A 17837-nucleotide genomic window follows, 5' to 3' on the forward strand; every position below is an offset into this window, starting at 1 on the left:
GCCCCGACGCCGGAGATGGATGACAGGGCGGTTTTTTTGTGGGGCTGCGGGAGTGGCTCCGGGAGGGCGATCCGGAGAGCGGTAGTTGGAAGCTTGATTTGGCGTGATAGGCGCGGGAGGATGTTTTTTTGCACGAGTGTATCGGAGATGGGATGACTCAAGAAAGTATCTTTGGAATGCAATGACTGATCTATTCTTTAAGAGAAATACACTAAGTCGAATGCTATGTATGCGTAAACCATCGTGACAGTGTCCATGTCGCTCTTCTCTACCTGTATTCAAAAACGCCCAACCCAAAATTGGTATCTTATCATTGATTGTCCGTAACAAAAGCAAGCTGTGAAAAGAAAAAAAAAAGAGAAGAGAAGAAAAATAGGACATGGTGGTGTAAAGAGAAGGCAAACCATTCAAAGATGGTACCCAAACAGGAACCAGCATCTCTTCTTCAAAAATAGACGGTGGACCAGAATCTTCCAAACACTCATTGCGCATCCCAACCCACCAGCCAACAGCGGAATCAGTTGGCCAACCGTGCCGATTTCTTTCCTCCCCACTCCATCAATCTCGTTCTTCTGGATGAGATACTCCACCAAGGAGATGGACACGCCGATCAAGCCCATCGAGAGCACCAGCAGTACCAACTCGACTCGCGGGCGAACTTTTTCTCTGCGCCCAAACCCTTCCCGAAAGCCCTTGCTAAGTCTCTTCTTGGTCGCATAGACGCTGTAAAAGACTAGACCGACGCAGATCACAACTCCCAGGACGGAAACGACCTTTCCGAGAGTGCGGAACCATCCGTGGATAGTCACACCCCCGAAGAAGGCAACATCAGCGCACCCCGGGATGAACATATCGTCTATCCCCTCGTACCAGAACCAGCAGCCGTACGCAGACACGGCCGTGTAGAAGACGATGCGGAAAATGCCCGAAAAGTGGCTAAAGTGCTTGATGCCGTCGCCCGTCACGCTGGAGAGAGAGCCGAAGAGCAGGTACTGCGTGATGATGGCGCCGACGACGGGGTCCCCCTGGCTGGACTGCGTGCAGAGGCCCAGGAAGATGGACCACTGGATGATGAGGTTGGCGATGCGGTATGTGCTCTCCGTCTTGGGGTCGAAGACGGTGACGAGGAGGGTTGCGACCCATTGGGCGTAGAGACCGACGCGGACGCCGACGCCGTAGAGGTCAGAGTTGCCGCTGGGGCACTGAGTCGACGACATGGTTGGGTGTGGGAGGATGATGTATGGCGTTGTAGTTGTATGTTATATCGTGGGTTGAAGAGGATAAAGAGAAGAAGGGCCAGAAGCGAGTCGAAGAATCCTGGAGGAACCAACGCTCTCACAATTTCCTCTTATACCACATTCAAGAAAAGCGCCAAAATGCCACGCGCTTACATGCAATAGCCTGCGCCAAAAGCGACACAAAAAAAAAAAAATCTTGGCCTCGATAAAGTTGCGGATCCAGCCGCTAGATATGCGAGCAACCAGCCCATCAACCATTGATCAAAAAAGCTCAGTCCAATCCCCATCCTCATGGGTGGTGGCAGTGCCATCTCATCAGACCTGCCTGCAGCTTTGCCTCGTCTTGGCGATGCTCGCCCACAGTCGCTAGCTTCGCGCCCATCGTCCTTTCAGCTCTGCAGACGCTAACCTCGATATCATCATCGCTCGAGCAGATCCTATAAGCTTGAGACAGCCGCACAAAACAAGGTGTGGGCAGCACAGGCCCGAACCGCGTCCGCCACCAAGATAGTCCCACTCCATGGGCCAATGACGGCGATGTGCTAGGCAGACCTGCGGACAGGGGTAGCGGAAGAAGAGGGCACTAAACGGCTGGTAGTGCTGGGCTTTTGGTATTGCAAAGCTGCTGTTTCTGTTCTCTTGCTTGCAGCATGTGACGCTTTGCTAGCTCGAAGAGTCGTAGTTCGCTGCAGCTGAAAGGAAAACCTGCAAGGAAAGGGGGGGCAAGAAGAAATCAGGAGAGGGCAGAAAGTGAGGCTGAAAATGGAGGCCGCCTTGGGAGTGAGACAGAACAGCCCTGGTTTCTACTTACTGCAACTACTAGCACTAGGTCCTATTAGGCGCCCAGACACACTCACTCTCGCATACAGGCGCCGATTCCTGTGGAGAGGCTGCCTGGTCGTGTGGCTATGGCCTGGTGTTAGTGCCGTACAGCAGGTTGCGTTGGCGATGTGCAGCAAGGTATGATAACACGGGGCTATGTCCACAGCATCGGGAGCTGTTGGGTTTTGTTGCGTCGTCGATATTGGGTTTCATTACTTTTCTCTTTCATATAAGCCACGCTGGAGCCTGCTGCAACTCCAAAGATAGAGTAATTGCAGCAACAACAGCTTGAAACTTCGTCGCGGCCCCATGATCCAGGCCGATACTGCAGTATCATAGCCATGAACTCCACCGTCGCAAGCTGCCCCGTCCAGGGCAACTCGGATCTCTACGGCCTGGGCATCCGCGTCGGCATCTACATCCAGATGATCACCGTGCAGCTCTCCGGCCTCGCCAGCGCCATTCTCAAGACCGAAGACGCCCTCGGCCAGGGCACAATCATCTTCGTGCTGGCCACCGGCATCGTGCTTGTCCACCTCCTGCAGCAGGCCGCGGGCAGCTCCGTGGCAAGCGACGGCAGCACCATCCTCCAGCCGGTCGAGGTCTTCCCCATTCTCACGCTTCTGCTCGCCCAGGTGGGCGTCTGCCGAGTGCCGTACTGGAAGGGCCAGACGACGGCGCTCATCTACACGTTTGAGGTGGGAGGCTTGATTGCCCTGTTTGCCTGGTTCTGGTGGCATGGCATGGACACGCTGCCGCGCACATGCCACGACGACAAGGCCTTCTTCTTCGCCAAAGTGAGCATCTGGAATTGGTTCCGCACTCTTAATAAGGTGGGATCCGTGTTTGCCATCATTGGCGGTGTTTTTTCGGTCGTCTTCTACCTTGGAGGTACGGTTCTGCCATCTTTTACAAGTTCCTTGTCCTTTCTCCTCTCTTCACTAACACGCAAGTTACGTAGCCATCATTCTATTCACCTTTGTCAGAGCGGCCAGTTTTGTCCGCAGATTTCGCGGCGAAGTAGACGGAAAGTCCAGAGAGGACGACAACCCCATGAATTACGGGCCTCTCGATTTCTTGGTCAATATCGGCGCCATAGTCTACGTCGAGATGGCGCTTAAGTGGAACAACATCTCCGGTGTGCACAGCTTGGCTGCCCCTGGACAGTTCATGCCCTTTTTCATTGCCTTGGCTCAGCTCTTGAGCGTCTTCTACAGCTTTGCCTCGACGGCTCTGGATTTGACTGCTGACGATGTGAGCTTTTCTGATTTGGGGGATGAAGGTATGGCTATTCTGCTTATTCATTTTTTTTTTCTTTTCAAAAAATAAGGGGGGGGGGGTGAATTAATGGATTTTCTTTACTAACATTTTCAATGGCAGATGACGAAGAGTTAGAATGTCCTCACGGTAAGGATAGATTGCCTACTGTGAATGATGCAGGTAGTACAAATGGTGTCACTAATACGAGTGCTGTGGTCGTTGCGAATGGAAAACAATGACGGTATGGGGGCGAGGTTCCAACAACACACGCACACACAAAACAACAAAAAAATATTTATAATATGGTTATCTTATACCCCCTCTTGATTTTTTATTGCAATGAATTTAACGAATATTGGATTTGGATTTGGTTGAATTATGAATGGGATTTGGATCAAGCGTATAGTTCCTATGCTTAGTATAGAATATTGAGTTATATGAGATGCACCTATGTCAGTTTAGTTATTTTGTCTAAAGCTAGCAACTGTTTCAATGAGATATACAAGAACCATGAATTCATAAAAGAGCCTCATTTGTACCGTATCCATCAAGTTTTCCGCCTTCATTGTTAAAGGTGTAACACATCTACGTAAATTCATCTCACCACAAAACCTAACAAGTAATAAACTGAATCGTATTCGTAAGAAATCTTGTTCTTGAATATATACAACAGCGTTATAGCTTATCGGAAATATATACTGAATCAGATATATCCACCTGCACGCCCCTGGTGCTGACCAAAGTTTCCCCTACATCTCCATCAACCCGATCATGTCTTATCTGAGTACCTATGACGACTCAGACAGCAAAGGGCCAGGCTCTTTTTTGACCAGCAGGGCAGCTGCCAGTTGGGGGAGCAGTGCCTTGAGAATTCAGGTCTGTATCCGGGCCTGGGTTAGGAAACAGCACATCTTTGCCCTCAAGGGTGCCGCAGCCATTGTTGACATTGGCAACGAACTGGGCAGGGCGACTGAGGTAAGGATCAGAAGGGCTGCGTTCGTCAAAGCCAGAGCCGCTGCGGTCCAGAATGGTGACGTGGGCGCAGTTCATGTACATCTCTCGGTTGCCAATCTTGTTGAACCAGGTCCAGGCGAAGAGGGCATCTCCAGCAGGCGTGTCGTTGGGCAGGGTGAAAGTCCACGTTGGTTTGAGAGGGCATGAGCCAATCCAAGAGTGGACGACCTTCCAGGTCTTGGCCTGATCGTAGGACAGCGAAACTTGACAGCTCCCGCCTTCGTGGGTAGCAGAGCCGGAAAGACTAAAGTTGTAGGTGCCTCCAGCTTGCCAGGTAACAGTCGACCTACCCTCGGGCCTGTTGAAGTCGACTTGGTAACCCTTGCAAGGATAGTTGCTTCCGCTAGCCAAGAGAGGGCTGGTCATGCTGTAGTCTCTTAAAGACTCTGGCACGTTGGGATTAAACTTGGAGCGAAAGGCATAAGGCCAGGTTAGTTCCATATGGGCCTGAGCCACGGCAGCAAGGCCAAGTATAGAAGCGAGCAGCTTCATTGTAATAAGAAGAAACTTATATATATTTAGAGAGGAGGCGTATGAACTTTGTCTTTCTTTTTTGGCTCTCGTGCCATAAGAAACTCTGGCGAGATAGATTAGGACAAGAGCCTTTGAGAGAGAGACAAGAGCGGTCCTTTAAGTATTATTCAACGCTTGGTACAAAAGTATTTGAGGCCGCTGGTTTGATTCAGTGAAACTATCGAGTTGGGTCCATTTCAAAGGGTTTGTTAAGCAGGTGCAGTTGTGCCGTTACATCGCGAGGTTTCTCTGTGTTAGAGATGGCGACAGGCATGTTGCCAATGTGGTCCATGATAAGCAGCGACAGCCTGCCAGATTAGGCGTACCAGCCTCTCATTACTTCTAATTTTCGATACTACCACATCCATGTGCTACCACATTGCTTTCTTGGCATTCCATGCAACGCCGCAGGGGCTTGAACCATATATGTGGACAGCTTTGATACATAGACTCGCCCAAGTAATGATGTTGGTTAGCAAAAGGCCAAATATAGTAAGAGTCATAAAACAAGGGATTTGATTCACTTGCGGATGACAGCTCCATCTATGGGGAAGCAAGATAGAATCATCCTGGTCTGATGCAGATCGTCAGCGGGCTAAATGTTTGCCGTCCATGTCCAGCCATGTCTAAACGCGCTGCATCTGCGTCTCTGTGGTTAAGTTCCAACAAAAAGCTCCATTTTCACCTAGACTCCATGCCAAGTTCTCCATATTGTCTATGTATGTAGTATCGTACTCTGTAGTAGCTGCAGTGCAATTGGCAAGCTTTATAAATGCATGCATGTAGGTGGGACGCAAGAGAGCGAGTTGTGAGAAGCCAAGACGCCAAGGTCGTCAAATTGATCTACAAACAGTGGCTGCTTGGTAATTGGGCAGTGTTTCTAATGCGTAAAGTAGTTGGCGAATGAGGATAAACCCTATCTATAGTTCACATCCGTCGCCATCTTCAATCAAGATAATGAGTATATGACACCAACTCCATTTTGAGTACATAATACCAACTCCATTTTGTGTCAATCAGTCAGTAGGCTTGATATTGACTGAATTCTACAGAGAGATCAAAGTACCAAGGTCGACTGCCAAGGTTGTGGAATGTTTCTGCATGGTTTTGTCGCGCATGAAACAAAATAGAACAGGAACGTGTTGGAATTTGGTGCCTCGGACCGACAGCTACGATCCCACCAATCAGAAAACCTATCTCCGCTTCATATATAAGCATGTATTTGACAAGTACAGGGGCCAGACCCAAGTGCCTGTCGATCAGCGCATTCTCCAGAGCTCCTATAAAAGCACCTGCCTCTTTGATGCCTTTACGTTATATAAGTAGAGATAAGGAAATATGGATAGTTTTAACTCGTCTCGCGTCTTGGCTATGCGTTCTAACATCATCTCATACGTTGCAAAATGCAAGAGGGTGGGATATATGAAGCCAGCATATCTGTTGCCGTCCTTGGCAGACGTGCGCAGAGCAACTCGTGACGGGCTCAATCCATATCGACACGACGCTGGGGTCTCTGAGCTGACGGCTGGTGAAGGAAACACTAAGCAGACGTACTTCAAAACGATGACAAAAGGAGTAGGGATTGGCAGCGACAACTTAGCTTTGTTCCATCAACGCCATGCATGTTGGGGTTGCTATTACAAAAGCCCATTCTCAAAGAAGAAGCGTAGAGCGGCACACCGCAACTGGCGATACCCGGCGACTCACGGCCTGCCTGTTCTAGAAAGAAGCTTGAAATTTAGAAAAACGACTATCGATGCCCAGCCGCGCCATTTTTTACTTTTCCATGCACGCTAAGAATGCTAAACGGGTTCAAGATATTAAAGATCCATCCGTTCCACGTCTTCCAAACTGCCGTAACGTTAACTTTACAACGCCCCTTGAGGCCAGCTCTAGCCTACAAGTAGCAGCTGAATATTGGCCAGGCTCATATCTGCTCCCCGTTCTGGGAGGCTAAATAGAAGCTTGATTCTTATACATTGCGTAATTGCCTTGGCACTGGTGAGTGTGGATTCTGGGGTATCCGTTTGTGTCGTATTCTCGGAAAGAAGACGGATTGTGCCGGTTGTACCGCTACATAATGCACTCATCTCCGAACCGACGAGAACCGAGAGAGTGTAGCATGGAAACTCGAATCATATTGATCTCGTTTCAGGCTCGTTAACAGGAACAAATACACTCTTTTCACTTCAATTCTAATTTTTCAATAGGGCTTTCAGCATTGCTAAGCACAAAATACATTCCCCACAAGTCATTCTGTTTTCTTACTAAAAACGCAGCACAAACTGCCCGTGCTACAAACTCATCGATTCCCAACAACACTTGAAGGCTAGTCTAGCGTAATCTAGAAGCTCTATAGCCATCGGGCTGCCTTGCTTGGAGCTACAGGACCAGTACCGCAAACGCCAAAAGCTGACTGACAGCCCGAGCCGCAGAAATCGGTGGTGTTGCCGCAAAATCCGTCAACGCTACAGCAATTTGGAGGCTCGCAAGTGTATTCTTCAACAATTCAAGTCAGCAATTGTCCTTATAACAGACTCTTTTGGCAAGGCCAGTACAGCAAGTAAATCTCGAAGCAGATCAAAAGTTACTCACTCTGTTTGCCACCACACGAACCATTAGGAGAGTACGTGATAGTTGGGGAAGTTGAGGACACGCTGATCGTTTGGGTAGTAAATCTACTGATCTTAGTGTGGGGAGTGCTAGGTGTTCCTTTACTTGCGGATAATGGCCCCCCCAATGCAGTAGCAGTAACCTGGCAAAAGAACACAGGCAGATGGATCGGTGGCGTTATACGAGAGAGATGGATTCCATGCAACAAAGTCGGTAACGTTGACTGTGCGTAGCAATTGAAGATTGTCAGCCTTAGAAGCTGCATGTAGCAGATTGCAAGAAATCAATGGTAGAGGCATCAAAAACGTGAAAAGCCACCGAACAGGGAATGAAGGAAACTTACGTGTAAAAACCCATGCAACCATACCACACTGATTACCGTTAAGACGAGAAGAGTTATAATACTGAGTGTAACTTCCGCAATCTAGAGTGCCTGGTGCCAAGGGAAGGTCTCCCATCAATGTCACTTGCGGTGAGGGAGCGCTGGTCTTCGTTCTAGCTTGACCAACCGCAGGCCAAGTAAAGGGATGGACAGTTCTATACATAGTGACAAAACAGCTAGCGGGGGCATCCAATTGATGGCAAGGGCCTCCCTTGACGCTCAGGCTGGCGCTGTGGTCGAAGATGTGTGAGTATAAATAAGACATTATTCGGCTAGCTTGCGTGAAATATAGGGAGACGTTGAATAGAAGGCAAAAGGACCGAGAGCTTGGAATAGGAACTTACTGATTGTAGTCGGAATACGTGGCGATGTTGCCTACGGCTTCGACGCAGTAGTATGTATCGAGCCATAGATTACCGCAGGTGCTATTTACCATTGGATTTAGGAAATAGAAGTCTTTTATAGAAATACCCGTGGCCATGGATATGCTTGCACAACTGTCGCCGTCTACAGCCAAGTAATATTTACCGCCTATAAAGTAAAGATTGTTCAGATGGTTAAACTATATAACCCAAATCGAATCGGAGAACAGACTTACAGTGTGTGGTTGTATTTAGAGACAGGTTTGTAGGAATTGCCCTAAATGGTGTATATCTCCGGTTAGTAAGAGAGCGCGTGGGCATACCAACGGCCGACGGAAAGTTTTAATGCCACACTTACGCTGCTGGGGTTGTGATGGACTCGCTTCCTGTTGCAACAAGACTTGGTGGCCCTGGGAAGCTAGAAACGCATTCTAATCAGTGTATGTGACAGACAGTAAATAGAGATTTGACAATTAGATAGTTGCTTAGGACAGAAACGTTAAAAACCCCAACAGTTACATACCTGACATAAATTTGATATCCAGCAATCTGGTTCAGGTTTGAGCATTGTCGGTTAATGTTTGGATTCCAGGAGATCAATTGCGTGGCAGAGAATATCCCGTTATGAGCTTGGGCAATTCCGTAGCAACTGTCATTTTCTGCCACGGTGTAAAGATCGCAGCTTTGGGGTATGCACAAATCTGATCCAGCTGGAGGGAATTGCGAGCAGTACCCAGGGAGGTTATTGGCTTGTATGAGATAAAATGTCGCCACCTTCTGAGACTCGCTGATGGATCTGCAAGTGTCGTTTTTCTTGATGGTATCCGTTGACTTGCACGAAGGTGCGGCGGGTGTGGTGGTAGTAACTCTGGTTGAAGCGAGTTTCGTTGTCCTCGACCTCGACAAGGTATAAGCAGATGGAGAAGTGATTGGATATTTCGTAACTTTGCATCTATCGACTGGTTACTTGAATAATCTCTCTGTTGCTCGTCTATAGGAACTTACGATGATGTCAGTGATGAATAATCGCTAGCCGCATCATCGTCGTATCCGAATGGCGATTCTAGTTGAGCCTGCTGGATAAGCAGGTTACAGTCCGAACATAGCTCGGTAGAGGTCATAACTGTTGTGTCACTATTCCACTCCCAGACGTCGGGAAAGCAGTATTCATTCGAAGTCCTGAACACGCATGAATGAGTTAAAATCGGCACATTACGATGGTCGCTATACTCACAAATCTTTCATACACGCGTAGTTGTAGGTAAACAAGAGAAGGTCTGTGTTATACGTCGCAGGATACGCCAAACCTTTAATAACTGCTACGTCTGAACTATTGCAAACCGAGAACTGCTGTACCCGTAAGCTCTTCAGTTCGCTCAAACAGGCGTCAGTGCAGATCCTAGGGAGATCGTTCGAGGTAGGGATAAAGGTTCCTGATGCGACTCGAGAGAGGGCGAGGCTACACGCAATGCTCTGGTTAAACGTGGCACTATAGGACGAATGCGTTTAGTGTTTTAAAACTTGATTCTATTGGGAGGGAGGGAACATACCTGCAAGATGCCGAAAAGTTTCCCGGTGCCTCAACCTGAATGAGATTGGAGAGAATTTGAGAATGCACCAGCGACTGTAGGAGCAAACTCCACAGCTAATCTGAATGTTAGCCAATGGCAGCAGGTAGTTCCTCAAACTCTTATCGTTTGTCGAGGGATGTGAGCTCACGTACAAAGCCGTAGAGTGAGAGAGGCATTGAACAACGCATGTTGGAATAAGTCCAGCTCACCTCATTGAGGTACGTTTACACAAAAAGAGAGCAGACGTCGAGAAGATTTAGGACAATAAGAGAAGGTCAGATGGCGTGAGAGTTAGAAAAATTTAGAAGAGTAAGAGAGCAACAGACAGAGGAAGTGTCAGGAAAAATCTAAACCACTGGGAGAAGAGCAGACAAAACTTGACTCCTTTCCTCACATCTACCGATGTTGGTTCGTGCATTCGTGCTGGTTCGTGCGCTTGCGTTTGTTGTCGAAGAGTTTCGTATTGCTGCAACCAAGCGACCGCAAATGATACTTGCCGTTCTCACTTACATATGACAGCTGGGCAGACTTGTACATGATAAGAGTGCCGGCAAGCCCGATTATACCTAAAGGCAAGTTTCACTTCGCTGCATCCTTCCGTCAAGGGAGAGGCCGATCCACCTGCATACGAGAAACCTTGCATGCTTTAGGGATGTTGACGAAGTAAAATTCATTCAAATATACAAAAAGTTGATAATAATAGAATGTCACTATTTCCCTTGTGCTAGGATATACCTTGTATAAACGATGTCTAAATGCAATTCCCCGTATATCCTTATTCACAAGTGTAAAAAATGTATACATCGCAGCTAGGATGCTACATATTTTTATCCAAAACACACTTCGTCATAGCACCAATACTCGGTAAGATGAGTTCTCTATAATATAGCACAAAGCCCCATCATATCACAGTGATTGAATTGCTGAACTCCAATGAAACTTGATACAAAATAGCAACTCTGAAAAAGAACTTGACCTCGCCGTATAGCTAAAAATACTTGTATAATAGCAGACATATCGGGTATCCAGTTATAGTGCTCTAATAACTACAACGTTATGAAGCAGCCTTATAAAGCGGTGTAAAAGCGACCTACATGTAATTTAGGTAAACTGTTTGTTTATTGAGTGACCTGAGGCTCCAGGCTGTACCTCTAACAAATCTCGTAAGTACCGAGAGTTATACAATTTGCCATAGTAAGAAACTGGCTAACAAGTCTCCAAGTTTCCTACATTACCACCCACTACCTATGTGCCAGATTTCCATATTGAGTCCCTTCAGAACTCATCGATATCATCTGGCTCAGATACAGTCACTGGGGCTTTTGGAAGTAAGTAAACTTATACTGATAGAAATAACACTTCAAGGGCATGTTTATTAACCTCTGGCACTTAGTGGTGGTAATTGATGGACCTCCTGATGTAGTGACTAGTTTGACTACACGAGATCATTCTCATATCCAGTTTTTAGACTGTGAGACAAGTGAGAAACGAGATGCAAAGTCTGTTTATACAGCTCGTTATATCTGCATGGACGATTCACCTCAGTCCAATTGTGATGCGGTTCATGAGGATGGTGCCAACGGCACCATCGTGAAACTCCCTGAAGGTTGCGGCTTTGCGACTTATGGAGTTGTTAAGGATATGCGCTTATCGACTAATCTCACAGTCGAACAAGAGTTACAAAAGAGGGCTCCATCGCTTAATCCTCTGGTGTATGAGATGGACATTTCCTACGATTATTCGCTTGTCAAGCGCGACTCTGGAACTGTATACGTACGAATCGACTATGGTGATTCTCTGGGTTACTGGAATGATATTGTGCGTGCAGACGCCATTACGAAGAGAGGCCTGGACGAATCCTTCGACAAGCGTTTCTGGAGTCCAGATGCGAAAACATGGGCGGACGAACTTAATGCTACTCGGTATAGCGACTCTCGCCCCGCGCGTTCTCTGGTGTTAGAACAGTCGGATTTTTCTCAGCTCTTGTTTTCGCAAGATCGGTCAGCCAGTTGTCGTGGGAAAGATGGCTTTATGCTCATCGAACTCGAGGGCTCAGGTGAGTAAACTTCAAACACTACTTGTAGTAGTCAGCCAAAAATGATTCTTAAAAGAGACGTTTTATCCGGGACTAATATATTAGTGAAAAGTGAAATCCGATTTGGAGTTACAATGGTGGGGACCATTTCTCCTGAAATCAATTTCGAAGAAACATATGGGTTTTTTGATGCCGATATGACTTATTCAGGCACTCTCATGCTAAATGGCAAAGCATCAGTTTAAATTGACGGCAGCACAAAATTCGTGCCTGTCTTCGCAACAGATATTTCCAACTACGCATTCAGCGAGCCCGGAATAGTCTCACTTGCTCCCAAGATGAATATCCAAGCGAGCTTGATGGGGCAAGGACAGATCAGTTCGGACTTCGTGCTCAGTTTCAGAGCGGGAAGAGCTCAGAAACAAGGCACTGTCCAACCCAAACGCACTAACGGAAGATGAGCGCGATATTCTTGTGTGCGGAGTCGCCAAGCGGAACAAGTCTAGTGGCAGACACAGTTTTTGGAGGTTTCACCTTGTTGAAGATGACAAGAAGCTCGCCGGTCGAGTTGATGTTATCTTATACACTCAAGACGATATCAAGATACAGCGCCATGCGAACTACCGTCTTAGCCACACTTTCAAGGAAGTGAAAGCAGAGCGGCGCGAAAACCTGAGACAACAACGAATCGCAGAGCGAGCGGCAAAGATGAGGGCGGCTCAGCCTCGATGGTTAAATCATATGTCCGATGCAAAGTTGTTTCGATGGGGCTTTGTCATTTTCCGGACGGCGTACAGCGAGGGAACTGAACAGAAATGGCGAACGTTTCAATATGCCTATACTTGTAATAAGAATGCACAGCTCAATCAAGGCTGGAAAAGAGCATCCAGTCTTTGCTCTCATCATCAACCACTTTTCGTCAGTGATTCATCATTGGAAGGAGCAGGTGTTGATGTTTTACGGCAACGATTCAAGATCATGCGAGAGCAGAACGAGATTCCCGCTGGCATAGCGACAGATTGCTTTTTAATAGCAGATCTGGCGGCTCTTGACGAAGCATCCATCACATTACGGACAAAATATCAACCGAAAGCCCCAGGCGAACCAGATCCATGGCAGTTCACGGTTTTTATAAGGGCTGTTAATCCAGACTATGACACATCTGAAGGAGATTTAGCTGGCTACGAAGGAGAGATTACAATTCCACTCCCCAAAGTTTTTGACTGGCTGTACTACTGTTTCCTTGCCAAAAGCGAAGATTGGGAGGCCAGATATAACGTGGTAAAAGGAGGCCCGGCAGAAATGATGGTTAGTACTCGTCTCTCCATTTGCCTCTTAGACTAGATATCTCAGTTCACGCATCCGCGCTATCTCATGAATACTGACACTGAGATGTAAACAGAGCCCTTCGTCGCCATATCCAGCATATCGTCCAGGAACAGAGCCTGCTAATCTCTCAGAGATACTGCCGCCTTAGCCAGCTAACTGTGTCATTTAGATGCCACTCCATTTATTCTGTTCCCTCTCAAACTCGTGTGGCTTCTCTAGCTTGGCATATGTACCGCATTCCTTCGCCCAATTGGCCCCGTCATTTGCTAGGAACGGTACATGTAACCAGCTAGCTTGCTACAGTTAGCATATAGAGAGGCCCACTGGCCAACTTTTTGAGGGAGCACGGTATTCGGTTGCTATAGCATTTGATCAGACCACCTCGGGGATGGAAAAGCATTAATTCGTCACTTCGGAGCCGATGAAGTCGCGTCGAAGAAGCAGCTGAGCTCCGCTTTTTGCGTACGAAGGTATCATCGTTTTCTGAGCTATTTCGCTTGTGGCAATCAAGCAGGCAAGCGGTGGTCGGAGGTGCCGAGCACGGCGAATTATCAGCACGCAGCGCCAGATAAGGCGCACATAATGGTTCCATTTTCTTACCTAAATTGATGCGCGTATTACTTGAGTTGTAAGCTCGTATTCGCTTTGTGATGTATATTGTTTTCTATATCCACTTGGCACGAGATAGATTCCTACGTAAATACTCTCTATCGGGCTTAGCTCTTAACGCCGTAATTGTTCATTCACCGCATGGCTTAGTATAACAAGCAGGCACGTTTGCTGTAGGTATTTAGATATGTATCGGGTATGGAGTTCGCGCTGAGCACTTGGTAACCCTGTAATACGCAGTCTTCCAGCGGACGCTCAAAACTCTTCTTCCCACCTACTTGGAAATCACTTTCGTTCAATTGAACCAGCGGTTGGAAAGTTCGTTTAAACATCCGAGTATTTGTTTACTTTGTGTTTAGCCGGCATTGGCATTGAAACAATTACAAAACTTATATCACAATCTTCTTGCATGTGATTCGACTGCCCCTCACCTCAAATTTACTTTGACGCAATCACGCCTATTGTTAATCGAACAACAGAAGCAGCAGCATCTCTCTCGACGCTATAATAGCACCAAAAATTCAAGCAAAATGTCATGCCCAGACTGTTACCGTGGTTCCGTCCACGAGGGTCAACCGCGTGGACAAGTCACTAAAGCTTACGGACTAGACACATATGTTGTCAATCCAGCTGATGGACGGCCTGCTAAAGGCATTGTGGTTCTCCTCCCAGATGCATTTGGGTGGGAATTTGTCAACGTGAGGCTGCTTGCGGATAGCTATGCCGACAAAGGAGACTTCAAGGTGTATGCTCCCGACTTCATGAAAGGTAAGTTCAGAGTCCACGTATATGGCCTTACGCCCGTTTTCATGTGTCAAAATCTAATGGCTGTAGGTCACCCGGCACCATTGTATATGATGGAGAGCATGAAGATCGTATCAAGTGATGTTGGAATCTTTACCAAAATGTAAGTACTAACCTTTCATAACAAAAAAAGGCTGTTGAGAGATAACTACACGTATACGCAGAGCTGACTTTTACTTCAGCCGACACGGGTTCCGCGTTCTATGTGCTATACTTCCTTTTCTCTTTATCAATTGGCCCTCTAAGGCATGGCCCAGAGTAAAGGGATTCTTTGAACAACTCCGCAAAGAAGAAGGCGCTTCGCTATCAGTCGGCGCCGCTGGCTTCTGCTGGGGTGGCAAGCAGGTCTTGCTACTGGGCCGGGGCGATAAAATTGATGGGCGGCCGCTGATTGATGTTGGATTTACGGGACACCCAAGTCTCTTGAGTCTTCCCGCCGACATCAACAACTTAACACTGCCGGTATCATTTGCGATTGGTGATCACGATAGCTACCTTTCAGTAGCTCAAGCTGAGAGTATCAAGGCCATCGTTGAGGCAAAGCCCGAGCTAGCTCGAGGAGAAGTAACCGTCTACCCTGACTGTGGACATGGATTCTGTGTTAGGGCGGATCACAAATTTCCGGATGCTGTAAAGCAGGCGGACGATGCGACTGATCAGTGCATTGCGTGGTTTAATACCCACTTCAAAACTTCTGCATAACCGGCTCAGAGGCGAGGAGCCGTTTATTCGAATACACATACACATATATGTATACATACCATATATTCTTACTTCACTGCTGCTTTTTTCAACAGATTTAATTTCATAGATGACACCATCCAGCTGATATTGTGACGACTTCTCGCAAAGATTAGCTTTCTTTCTTGATGACTGTATTAGATAAACTTCTAAGCTATATATGTTTATATGCTTTAAGTCGCTAGCACATGGAGATGGTGCGCTCCATTGCCGTCTTATCCAATGAACTATTTTCGGACTATCATTCGGAGATCGTATAAGCTGATATAGATATCACGAGACTCTATCTTCAAAATAGGCAAGAGGTTCGGAAATCTAGAACCGTATATCTAAGATGAGGGATTATTATAACCGTCGGCATTTACGTCAGCGATAGTTTGGTGGATGATAGTGTCATTTTGATGTATTCATTTTTGGCGGTGAGGGTCCGAACATTCGGGACATGTCGTCTGTATAAAGTAAAAAAAAATGTATCGCTTCATTTTGTAATTTAAATTTCAAGTTATAGAATGGCCAGACACTTATACGCAAATTGACTTGAAACACATGAAAGTTCTGTTATGCTCAAATTTGGACACGCCGTCTTTCAACGGCCCAGGATCCACGATGCGGGGAAGGATTTCGCGGAGAGCAAATCTGGGGATGTCGGGCATTTAAAAGCCGGATACAGGGTGATCAGGCTTATTGGCCGCATCTTCATACCCCAGACTTCCAAGGTGGGGGAGATCTATGATTGAATGAATACCGTCGGCTGATGTCCAATGCGAGAGCACCGATTTTATAAGTCCGAATATTCTTTGAAGAGGGCTCAAGACAAGACAATGATACATAAATACCCTCCCTCTTGCCCTTTGTCCGTGTGAAATGGAGGTTTGTTTTATTTTAGCAAAAGAAAGACTTCGGTGCATGAAGCTTACACCAGATATCTAAAGCGAGATGCTTTCATTACTATTATGCGCCACGGCCGCAGCAGCTGCCAGCGTATCTGGTCTGCGAAAACTAAGCAATCTAGTTACATTTGGAGACAGCTATACAGATGAAGGACGTTTGAACTACATCTTCAATCACAACGCTCTCCCTCCTCCTGGCCAGCTATTGCCGGTGAACAATCAAACGTCGGTGGGCGGATATGCCTGGCCAAGACTCGTGGCGCAAAAAACGGGAGCCAAGCTCTACGATTATGCTGTCGCAGGTGGTATGTGCTCTAACAATGTTACTCAGCACTACCTGGGCAATATCAATGGGCCATTCCCGTCCATCTTGGACTACGAGGTCCCGGCATTCAAGACAGATTTGGGGTATAAAGGGTTATACCCAGACCGAAGAGCAGATAACACAGTTTACGCGCTGTGGATCGGAACTAATGACCTTGGAATTGACGGATTTCTGGGCGAAGAGCAGGTCCAGGGAGCTACAATCACAGACTTTGTAGAGTGTGTCTGGAAAGCCTTCGACGGTGTGTATAAGCTGGGAGGCAGGCAATTCGTCCTGCTCAACGTGCTTCCGCTGCAACTTTCGCCCATGTATGCCTCCATCCCCAATGGTGGAGCTGGAAACAACGAATATTGGGGCAATAAAGAGTCGTTTAACACCACAGAGACTCAGTATAAGATGGAGGAGTATCTGACCAGCGCCAACACCATGTTTGCCACGGGAGCGCCGTATAATCTACTTATCAAGAAGCGTTGGCCAGGTGCGACAGTCAGCCTATTGGACGTTCACTCGCTGTTGCTTGATTTACGTGCGAACCCATCCAAGTATTACACTGAGCCTGTCAACATTACCAGCTCGTGGAGGGGATGCGGAGACTCAGGCTGCTATCAGTCGACTGAGCCGCAGTCGAATTTCGTGTGGTACGTATATACGTTCTCTCATAGCGCGAGACATTATTACAGCCTGTGAAATTAGATTCTGACCTGGATATGGTCCTATTTAGGTATGACGAAGTGCATCCATCTGAGAGGACATGCGAATATGTGGCCGACGAGTTCATCAGCCTTTTGGAAGGAAAGTCGAAATATGGCGTCTCATATCACTAGCATGAGTTGTGGGCAGAACCAATGAAGATAGAAAAGAAAATCAAGTTGATTGGAATCGAGTTTGGAAGACTTCTTTTATGACTACATGTATGTTAAGTATCTGCAGCATATAATCAGCGCAGAGGTTGGAATGGTAAAGGATGGCAGTGATTACGTTTGCTAGCGAGAAATGTCCTTCTTGGATGTGTAAGTCGCCTTTTTGAGATTGGCGCTACTGAGTGTCTTGAGTCCGTAGATACATGAGAGAGGGAGAGCAGCTCAGCCAAATTGGACCGGAGAACTCTAACAGTCATTTATTTTTATTTTTTAAGGACAGTTCATCTGTCCATGAGATGAGTACCCAACTTGCAAGATTGACTTACCCTATAATGATGCTCACATTCAAGGTGTGAGGTTGTACCCGGAGGTGGCTGACTGTACCAAAGACAGCTCAGCCCATCACAGACAGACAGAATGCTTTAGTAACTAGGTATGTGATATTGATTTAGGGCTGCATACATGTACT

The 17837-nt window shown here is 47.0% G+C and overlaps 8 protein-coding genes across 8 annotated transcripts; 5 read left to right on the forward strand and 3 right to left on the reverse strand.

The window, feature by feature from the left end:
• Positions 1-158: 158 nt before the first annotated feature.
• Positions 159-1275, reverse strand: TrAFT101_001128 (uncharacterized protein). The gene has a single exon (XM_024907531.2). The coding sequence runs from the start codon at positions 1215-1217 to the stop codon at positions 408-410; it is 810 nt and encodes a 269-aa protein (XP_024765371.2). The 5' UTR covers positions 1218-1275; the 3' UTR covers positions 159-407.
• A 1126-nt stretch (positions 1276-2401) lies between these two features.
• Positions 2402-3559, forward strand: TrAFT101_001129 (uncharacterized protein; the record flags this gene model as incomplete). Its single annotated transcript, XM_024899264.1, has 3 exons — positions 2402-2951; positions 3022-3342; positions 3441-3559. The coding sequence occupies 3 exons, from the start codon at positions 2402-2404 to the stop codon at positions 3557-3559; spliced, it is 990 nt and encodes a 329-aa protein (XP_024765372.1).
• Positions 3560-3922: 363 nt separating this feature from the next.
• Positions 3923-5042, reverse strand: TrAFT101_001130 (uncharacterized protein). The gene has a single exon (XM_024907532.2). The coding sequence runs from the start codon at positions 4824-4826 to the stop codon at positions 4119-4121; it is 708 nt and encodes a 235-aa protein (XP_024765373.2). The 5' UTR covers positions 4827-5042; the 3' UTR covers positions 3923-4118.
• A 3904-nt stretch (positions 5043-8946) lies between these two features.
• On the reverse strand, positions 8947-9963 carry TrAFT101_001131 (uncharacterized protein; the record flags this gene model as incomplete). Its single annotated transcript, XM_066126249.1, has 5 exons — positions 8947-9148; positions 9210-9383; positions 9439-9693; positions 9755-9849; positions 9928-9963. 5 exons carry the CDS (start codon positions 9961-9963, stop codon positions 8947-8949), a joined length of 762 nt encoding a protein of 253 aa, XP_065982349.1.
• Positions 9964-11302: 1339 nt separating this feature from the next.
• On the forward strand, positions 11303-12055 carry TrAFT101_001132 (uncharacterized protein; the record flags this gene model as incomplete). The annotated part of the gene is made up of 2 exons (XM_066126250.1): positions 11303-11831; positions 11916-12055. 2 exons carry the CDS (start codon positions 11303-11305, stop codon positions 12053-12055), a joined length of 669 nt encoding a protein of 222 aa, XP_065982350.1.
• A 733-nt stretch (positions 12056-12788) lies between these two features.
• Positions 12789-13287, forward strand: TrAFT101_001133 (uncharacterized protein; the record flags this gene model as incomplete). Its single annotated transcript, XM_024906326.2, has 2 exons — positions 12789-13118; positions 13213-13287. 2 exons carry the CDS (start codon positions 12789-12791, stop codon positions 13285-13287), a joined length of 405 nt encoding a protein of 134 aa, XP_024765375.2.
• A 672-nt stretch (positions 13288-13959) lies between these two features.
• Positions 13960-15391, forward strand: TrAFT101_001134 (uncharacterized protein). Its single transcript, XM_024901714.2, has 3 exons — positions 13960-14516; positions 14583-14655; positions 14735-15391. Exons 1-3 carry the CDS (start codon positions 14279-14281, stop codon positions 15252-15254), a joined length of 831 nt encoding a protein of 276 aa, XP_024765376.2. The 5' UTR covers positions 13960-14278; the 3' UTR covers positions 15255-15391.
• Positions 15392-16036: 645 nt separating this feature from the next.
• TrAFT101_001135 (uncharacterized protein) lies at positions 16037-17493 on the forward strand. Its single transcript, XM_024901715.2, has 3 exons — positions 16037-16163; positions 16226-17146; positions 17230-17493. Exons 2-3 carry the CDS (start codon positions 16230-16232, stop codon positions 17330-17332), a joined length of 1020 nt encoding a protein of 339 aa, XP_024765377.2. The 5' UTR covers positions 16037-16163; positions 16226-16229; the 3' UTR covers positions 17333-17493.
• The last annotated feature ends 344 nt before the right edge of the window (positions 17494-17837 follow it).

The sequence above is a fragment of the Trichoderma asperellum genome, chromosome 1, assembly GCF_020647865.1.
Source record: "Trichoderma asperellum chromosome 1, complete sequence".
Classification (NCBI taxonomy): domain Eukaryota; kingdom Fungi; phylum Ascomycota; class Sordariomycetes; order Hypocreales; family Hypocreaceae; genus Trichoderma; species Trichoderma asperellum.

Coding starts and splice junctions, on each gene's coding strand:
- TrAFT101_001128 (XM_024907531.2), bottom strand. CDS start 1,217: ATGTCGTCGACTCAGTGCCCCAGCGGCAACTCTGACCTCTACGGCGTC.
- TrAFT101_001130 (XM_024907532.2), bottom strand. CDS start 4,826: ATGAAGCTGCTCGCTTCTATACTTGGCCTTGCTGCCGTGGCTCAGGCC.
- TrAFT101_001134 (XM_024901714.2), top strand. CDS start 14,279: ATGTCATGCCCAGACTGTTACCGTGGTTCCGTCCACGAGGGTCAACCG. Junction 14,517..14,582: donor TGCTCCCGACTTCATGAAAG/GTAAGTTCAGAG, acceptor TAATGGCTGTAG/GTCACCCGGCACCATTGTAT. Junction 14,656..14,734: donor GTTGGAATCTTTACCAAAAT/GTAAGTACTAAC, acceptor CTTTTACTTCAG/CCGACACGGGTTCCGCGTTC.
- TrAFT101_001135 (XM_024901715.2), top strand. CDS start 16,230: ATGCTTTCATTACTATTATGCGCCACGGCCGCAGCAGCTGCCAGCGTA. Junction 17,147..17,229: donor CCGCAGTCGAATTTCGTGTG/GTACGTATATAC, acceptor GGTCCTATTTAG/GTATGACGAAGTGCATCCAT.